Source organism: Hipposideros armiger, unplaced genomic scaffold, assembly GCF_001890085.2.
Source record: "Hipposideros armiger isolate ML-2016 unplaced genomic scaffold, ASM189008v1 scaffold_185, whole genome shotgun sequence".
Taxonomy (NCBI): Eukaryota; Metazoa; Chordata; class Mammalia; order Chiroptera; family Hipposideridae; genus Hipposideros; species Hipposideros armiger.
In genome coordinates, this window is record NW_017731535.1 from 3,028,418 (window position 1) to 3,036,770 (window position 8,353).

Consider the following 8,353-nt stretch of genomic DNA (forward strand, 5'->3'; position numbering starts at 1 on the left):
GATCCTCTGCTTCATCTAATCTACTGGTGATTCCTTCGAGTGTGTTCTTCATTTCAGTTATTGTATTCTTTAGTTCTACCTGGTTGTTTTTTATAATTTCTGTATCCTTCTTTATGTCCTCCTTAAGTTCCTGAAACATTCTTATCATTAGTGTTCTAAACTCTGTCTCAGAAAGGTTAGATGCCTCTGTTTCATTTAGTTCCATTTTTAGAGGTTTCTTCTGATCTTTTACTTGGGACATGTTTCTTTGTTTCTTCATTCTGGCTGTCACTCTGATTGCTTCAACGTATTAGATCACCTAGGAAGACAAAAAAAAAAAAAGAGAAAAATAAAAAGGGTGGGGAGTGGCTCTCCGCCCACTTTATTCTGCAGACCACTTGCTCAGCAATAGAGAGACTCTGGGCGACTCAGCACCAGCTGTTGGGGGGAAGGGCTCAGTGCGTCATGCGCCGACCTCCCACTAGACTTGAAGTGAGCTTCCCACAATTAGCTGCTGTGAGCTCTGGAACCGTGCTCACCACCAAATATCCTCACAGGTTGTTGCGGGCTGTCTGCTGCTGCAAAAAACCCTCTGTGGCCTGCCAAGGTAGGAGCCAGGGATCAGGGTGCCCCTGGCAACACAGCTCTAGGTGGGCAGGGCAGACCCCCAAGGTACCACAGGATTTGGTCAGTGGCCCCCACCAGGTCAGAGCAGCATGCACTCCTGCATCAGCAGCCAGACCACACAAACTCGCCCGGAAAGCCCCGGCGGAATCACGCAGGCGCACAGCTCGCGGCCCTACACTCCCAGGAAAACTCCCTGTCTCAGCCTGTCCCAATCAGCCGCTTGAAGATCAGGCCGAGCAGCCCGACAGTCAATCGCCACCCAGGCAACTCTGCACATGCAGTGCGGAAATCGGGGGCCTAAGGCGAGTCGCGCACTCCCGGGTCTCAAAAAGCAGTCTGTTGTAGTCGGAGCACGATTCCCAGGCGTTTCCCTGGCTACACAGCACAAGCAGTATGGAGGGTGGGATCCAAGGCCGCATGCGCACGCACACATATGCACACACACACGCACTCCTGCGCCAATTCTAGCAAACCAATACAGTCCCAGACCTGAGCTTCTGTGGGAGAGCCCGGCCCGGAAAAATGGTGGCCTCCTGTACACTAGTCGTGTGGAAGCTCTACACCAGGGGAACAATGGTCCCCAAAACCTCCAGCTTCCGCGCCAAAGGCGCTCAGTTCAGTCCTTCCCGGAGGCTCCTGGGCCCTGCTCACAAAGCCATTCCCTCCACCAGCAACCGGGTGAGTGCTCACCTGCAAGCGAGTCGGTTTGCCGGCTCCACTGTTTCTCCAGCCGCCCCCAGCCTCACCGAGTTGAGCAAAGAGAGTCCTCACTATTTTCTCCTTCCAGCTATCGTAGAACTCCTCTTCCCAGCAAAGTAACTCTGGGGTGGTGAGCGCGGTGTGGGGCCGGAGGGTCTCGCCCCCAATCGGAGAAGCCTCCCCACCGCTGAGGTGTCCCTCATGGGGTTCGCCCTCTCTCATCTCCGCCCCTCCTACCGGACTTGACGTGGCCTCCTCTTTAGGTCCTTCGTTTAGAGGTTCTATCCATCTAGTGTTCAGGGGACTTCTGACGTTGAATATCTTATAAATCATTTGTAATTTTGGTGTGATCCTGGGAGGCAGTCGGCACAGCGTCTGTCTATTCCACCATCTTACTGGAAGTCTCAAGAGCCATTTCTTGAATGTACCCTGAATGAATGGTTTATTCTGGCTTTCTTGCTGACCATCAGTGTTCTTTTAATGAAACATCTAAGAGACAGGAAATAATACCACAGGACTTATGAACCATTCAAATCATGAATCATTTTGTTTATAAAAGATTGAGCTAAAGGTCAATAACCATAAGCAATTGCTTTCATGGCTCTGAACACAGACTGTACTGGTTCAAAATGTATTCTCATGAGAAGGGGTTTGGGAACTAATGTCAATATTTTTCTTCTTTCCTTCTGGCTGCTAGAATATAATAAGGAATTCTTATTTTTCTTCTTAATTTTACCCAGTTTTCTACATTTCTTGACCACTCTGGTTAATCTTCATTATCAAATATAAAGATATATAACACAATCTGTTAATTTCTAAGGCAAAGATAAGTGGGTTCTAAAGACTATTTTTGTGGATGACTAAAAAGCTTATACATTTGTGTGGAAGAAAATTTTAGAACCACCATTGTACCTATTTTCAAATGAGACTGTGTAAGAGGTTGATCATATGTGTGTCTAATGAAAAAATTTGAATTCTCATATGGATTCTTTAAGTAGGTTCATTGCTGATTTTGATAAGGGGGTGCTTCTGTACTGAATGTGTAGTAGCTGGTATTATCCCAGGGCTGGAGAGAATTTCGTCTTTTGGATACCAGATGTGATAGTGTAGTTTTTGTAAGTTCTAAAGTTAGGAGTTTTTCACTGTGTAGTTTTACTGTTTCTGTTTTCCCTTTCCCAGGCAGATAAATATAAGAGCTTAGACTCACTGATTACTTAGTAGACATCCAGCTTGGTATTCTCCTTTATTTATAAGCCCATTATTTTAATTTATGAAGTGGCTTATAAATCGAGTCATTTAAAATGTATTAAGGGAGCTCTATCAGTAAAATAATACTGTGTGATTTTTGAAATGTGAACACTCACTACCTTTTATATTAAGGAAATTTATATATTTATATATGGTTTTCCTCAAATAAGTTGTATTTAGGGACACAGATGTCTAAAATTTGCACTTTTTAAAAAGTTATTTTGCAGAACTTAGGGGGAAAAGAGCTCTTTTATTAATTACTCAAGGCTTTGTATAGTCAGCATTTTATGGCAAAATCTTTATTTCGTGAACGTTAGCACGTAATTTGAAATGTTCGATTAATGACTGACTAACAGTGAATGAAGGACTGCGTTTTGAATATAGTCTGTGTTAAGACTTAGTTGAATTTTTGCATTTTGGTCATTCTACTTGACATGAACATCATATGGAAATGAATAAACCTTTTTCCCACCATAGGAAATATTCTCTTAGCGTAGGGTTCACACTGATAAATTAGCAACAACAAAAAGTTCACACAAGCAACCAAATGTTCTTTATGCTTCACAGATGTATCTTGTGATTTTTCCAGAGGGAACAAGGTATAATCCAGAACTAACAAAAGTCATTTCATCTAGTCAAACATTTGCTTCTCAAGAAGGTAAGTAAACATTTGACTGTATTTGACAAAATAATTTTTAAAGATAATGACTTGTTTAAATTTGTTCCTAGACAAGATACTTATGTTTTATAATTGAAATGAAGAAACATTTATTCCTTGAATGAATGTATGCATTACCTCTTAGGAAATGAAGTTTCTTCTCGTTCATTCACATGCATGTTATTACATATATCTGAGAGATTAAATTCAAGTGCTCGCTACCTATGTTGGTACCCTGGATTAGGGAAAACCTATCTAGGTACATGACTATGCAGATGGCCCTGTTCCTACAGTTTAGGTTCTGGGTGATGGGAAGAGTTTCTCATCTGTGGGTTGACAAACCTAGATTGGAATCCAGACTTTGACATTTATTAACTGTAGGGTTCAAGCTGCCTCATGTTACTGAGCTTTAGTTTTCTCATCTCTTAGAAAATATATACTTCACAGGTATGCCTAAATCTGTGTAAGAATTACATACGAAGATACGTGAAGTTCCTGTTGGAGAATATTACGCAAAGTGGGTTCACAGTACTTGGAAACTACTTGATGTCCCCAATTATAAGAATGTCCTTGACATCCATATTTTAGACAGTTGGCTAACTAATATACTAGAATAAGCTGTTCAATTTAACCGGGTTGGGAAGGAAACATAAACAGTGGCTCTGCTGTGTTCTGAAAGGTGTCTTTGAAGATTGACCGTGACCTAGTATGTGCTCCCCATTCATGATGGGCAGGGGTTTACCAAGCAAATACCCTGTGCTGACCTTACGCCAGGGTCTGTGCAGTTGCAGTACTCCATAAGAGAACTTGCTGCTGTGGTGGCTGCTACCTCCACGTGGCTGGTATTCACAACGTGGCTCGTCCATCAGAGGAGATGAGATGTTAGTTTATTTATTTTTAGTGAATTCATTGTGATCCGATGTGAATCCACCTGAGAACTTGGTGACTGCAAACAGGGACACCCGTTTTGTGCTCACAGTTGTACGCTTTGGGGCAGGGCTCCGCGGGGATGGTTCATCTCTGTAGCCGCTCATCTCACTCAGCAGCCCTCAGGCTGGAGCGCGATGGGGCTAGAAAGGCCCAAGTGACCGCCACGTGTTAGCTGGTAAGGCCCTCGCTGACTTGACCGGCCTCCGTGGGTTGGCTCTCCCAGCTGGGAGTAGCTTGGCTCTCTCCAAAGTGGTTTTCAGCTTCCCCTTAGTGTTTATCAGGCATCACTCCTGCGCCAGCATGTAGTCTTAAGTAGGCGTGACCTCTAGCTTTGCTGCGTCCCTAGGCGTATCCCGTGTGAGTTACAGAACTAGCCTTACACAGTTATTTTATTACTTGTGCTCCATTTCCTTACTTTAAAACAAGAATTATAATGTCTCCTCCATAGGGCTTTTGTGAGGTTCAATGACGTAGTGTTTACAGAAAGCAGCTGTGAAAGGCTGACTGTATGCATTGTTCTACCATTTTATATGAGACTTGAGATTCCGGAGATTTTTCTATCTGCTGGGGTCCTGGAACCACCCCCCGCGGGTACTGAGGGATAAGTGAAGCTTTCCTGGAGTCAGAAGTTATATGGGATTTTTGACTATTTTGGTTATCGCTGTTCCCTAGATGTATTTTGCATGGGGTTTTGGCACTCCTAACCCACGTTGTTCAAGGGTCATCTGTGTGTGTGTGTGTGTGTAAATATTAGCATAATTTTTTCAATTGGGTAAAACATGTTTATATGCAAATAGATTTATTTACTGTATTATGTTTATTCAGAGTCATAATTTCAACCCAGGTTTTATTGGCTGTATCAGTCACCTGAGACTTCCATAACAAGATGACATAGACTAGGTGGCTTACACAGCAGATTTTTAAACGCTTTTCTCACAGTTCTGGAACATGGAAGCCTAAGCTGCTGGTGTCATTACGGTCGGCTTGTGGTGAAACGGCCCCTGGCTCGCAGAGGGCGGCCTTCTCGCTTTGTCCTCACATGAACTTTCTGAACTGTGCTCACACAGAGATGCCTCTTGTGTGCCTTCCCCTTTTTATAAGGACACAAGTCCTATCAGATCAGGGCCCCAGCATTACGACCTCGTTGAATCTTAATTACCTCCTTAAAGGCCATACTTCCAAATAGAGTCACATTGGGATGAGGCTTCAAAATGAATTGTGGGGGAGGGGTGGAGAGCTACCTCAGTCCATAACAGGGCCTTAAATTATTTTTCTGTTTGTAATTAGATTTAATACTAATATTTTTTAATTCACCATTTCAAAATCAATTTAAGATGAATATTTCCCTTTTATTGTTCAGCCTCATTAACTGAGATGACTGTTTAATATGCCAACTAAGAGCTACTTATTTTTAAAAATCCACAGCAATTTTGTAATGCTGAAACAAGTGCTTTTAAGTAATCTTAAAATAGTATAAAAATGATAAATATTCCAGCTTTTTAGTTTAGTAACACCCTAGTCTCCTATAATTGATCAATTACCAGTCTGTCATTTTTCTGAGTCATAGATCTTGCTCGAAGTTACTAAAAGGGGAAAAAAATTGTCTTATGAATATAATTTTTAAGTGCTAACTCTTCTTTAAATTCTATAACTGGGAAAACTGTTGCTATCTATTAGCAGTATATTTTCTTGTGACTGTCAAGGTAATTCCCACCAAACACAAAAGGAAACTGCTTTGTTGTAAACCAGTATATCTAGAAAAAGTGCTTCCTGTTTTCTTTCCTCTTAGGTCACAACTAAATGTGATTACTTGAAAATAAAAACAAAAGAACTTGTTTCTCCATCTGTTAAGCTAATTTTTCTTCCAGAAAACAAACTAATAACTCGTTAGTATGTCATATGTTTTGCTTCAAAACATTAAGTTTGCTCTTAAAGTACCTACATTTGAATCTGACTTAAAAAGCAAATAGAAAAACAAATCAAAGCCAACATTTTTAATTTAGATTTTTAAGATTTGACACTTGTTTACACATTTAAGTCATTACACCATATACCTGTCTTCAGTTCCCTGTTGACAGTGGTACTGGCTGGCCTCCTGGGAAGGAGAGGCGGGTGCAGATGTGTTCCTCTTATCTCTGAATACTTCAAGGCCCTGGTTATCACTACTCCCTAGAAGTATTTTGCTTCAAAAAAATATTAGCCCAAAATATTTTCATTCCATATTAAAGTTGTATTTAAGATATACTTGTGTTATAGTGTCACGAATTCCTAATATTGTTTACTTACAAGATTGTCATATTAAAGTTCTCTAAATTCCCTTCTTCCTTGAAACTAAATGTTACTCATTTCTTTAAAAAAGACTTATTCACAATACCAAATAAGTTAGTCAAGATTTTGTTTAACTACAGTCTCTCCGGGACAGAACTTAAGATTTTGAGAGGTCTGAAATATAGGGAGTGTCTTCATAAAACTATCAAATGTCAAGTAAGCAAGGTATAGATTGACGACTTCTCAATTTTATAATAGTAAATTAGGGAAAAGACAATTTTATTTTCAGAAAGGCTAACATGGAACTTGTGATTGAAGAGAACAATGGTAAAACGTGTAGTAAGGAGAGCTTCAACATAATATGTAAAGATAACAGTATTATTTAGTATAATAGTATGTAAATATAAATTAATAGTATATATACATGAAATGTACTCTATAGAATACTAGTACTAGTATTACTAAATATAAATAAAGTAATATGGTAACTAAAAAACGATCTTTCTATAATTATGTTTCTAAAATATTAGTTTGTTAAGGGACCAATCTGATTATGTCATGTAGGTCCCACAAACCTGTCACGGAGGGATGCCCTCTCCTGACTGCCCGCGGCCGTCATATCTTTGCCGGCTGTGGAGCTGCCGTCGCTGACGGGTGCTGTCGGGTATCTGGTCATCTTGGCAGGGATTTGCCGAGTGCTATAGGTGCTGCCTGTTCCTAGTGAGGCCACGAACTGAATCTCATGGGCCTCGATCGCTACTGAATCAACAATTGTTTGGGATGTAAAGACAGAAAAGAATCATAGTGGAAGACCACACTCAGACCTTACATTCCCAGTCTAGAATTTTTTATTCTTGTATGCTAGTCATTTTTGAAAAAGAATAGGAATGAATAAAAGGGATGAACAGCTTTCAAATTATTGGGTTGTCGAAAAGTCATGACGTATTTTTTCTGTTTTTTGTTGCAAAACTGCATCATGACTTTTCAGGCAACCCAGTACATTTATGGTGATGCTCAAGACACCTGTTGTTTCACTTTGCATACCGACTTGGGCACCCAAGCCGCATTGCAGCTGTCCTTCATGTCTCAGTCCTTTGGCCTCCTGCTCCTCCGAGTTTCCGTAGCGTGGTTCTGACGGGCACCTAGGTCAGGTGACAGGATGACAGCAGCCGGGAGCAGTGCTTGTGGGCCTGGGGTGGGAGATGAGATCACCTGTCCCACCTACATGTGCTTTGTACACAGCAAATGCTCAGTGACCTGGAGAGCTGGCTTTACCTCTGGGCCATTTCCATACCATTTGCTCACAGAGTTGCACCAAATAAGTGATATTGCTGTTTATCCCTTCTGTCTTTTCACGCTCCTCTCTGCTACCCTGTTGGGAATTCTCGGTGGGCTCAAACCACGGTCTGAACTCTAAGTCAGCAGCTGTCTAATGGTGCCTGAGCCCACAGCACCGGCTGAGTCCCGAAGCTCGCTGGAAACCGGGGCTCCTGGGACCCACCCTAGACCTTTCAGTCTGATATTGTGGGGCTGCGGCTCAGCCTCCCAGGTGATTCGGATCATCCTGAGCTTCTAGAACCCCTGGTCTCCTCAGTAGGGTTAGTCGTGTGCTCAGCAGGCTTGTTGGATCAGAGTTCTGTTTCATCCAGAACATGCGGCTCTAATATTCGGTGGTAAACCGTTAGCTCATACTTCAGCTTCATTAAGAAAAAGAAGAAAATGGGCCAGCCGAGTGGCGCGATGGTTAAGAACTCGCTTGGGATGCCAGAGGGCCCCGGTTCGGATCCCACATATGAGGGCCAGCTCTACAGCTAAGATGCTGAACAACAGCTCAACCTGGAGCTGGGCTGCTGTGAGTCGCCGGCGACGGCGTAGGCTGCAGTCCCTGTGGCAGTGGGTTGCCATGGGCTACCGTATGTAGCCAGCAGCCAGCGTGAGCGGCCA

The 8,353-nt window shown here is 42.3% G+C and overlaps 1 protein-coding gene across 1 annotated transcript in view; it reads left to right on the top strand.

The window, feature by feature from the left end:
* The window catches only part of AGPAT5 (1-acylglycerol-3-phosphate O-acyltransferase 5), a 58,246-nt gene that overhangs the window by 32,436 nt on the left and 17,457 nt on the right, over positions 1 to 8,353 (top strand). Inside the window, exon 5 of the mRNA XM_019652699.1 lies at positions 3,121 to 3,211. Within this exon, the coding sequence (XP_019508244.1) occupies positions 3,121 to 3,211 (91 nt within the window). The remainder of the gene's footprint in view (positions 1 to 3,120; positions 3,212 to 8,353) is intronic.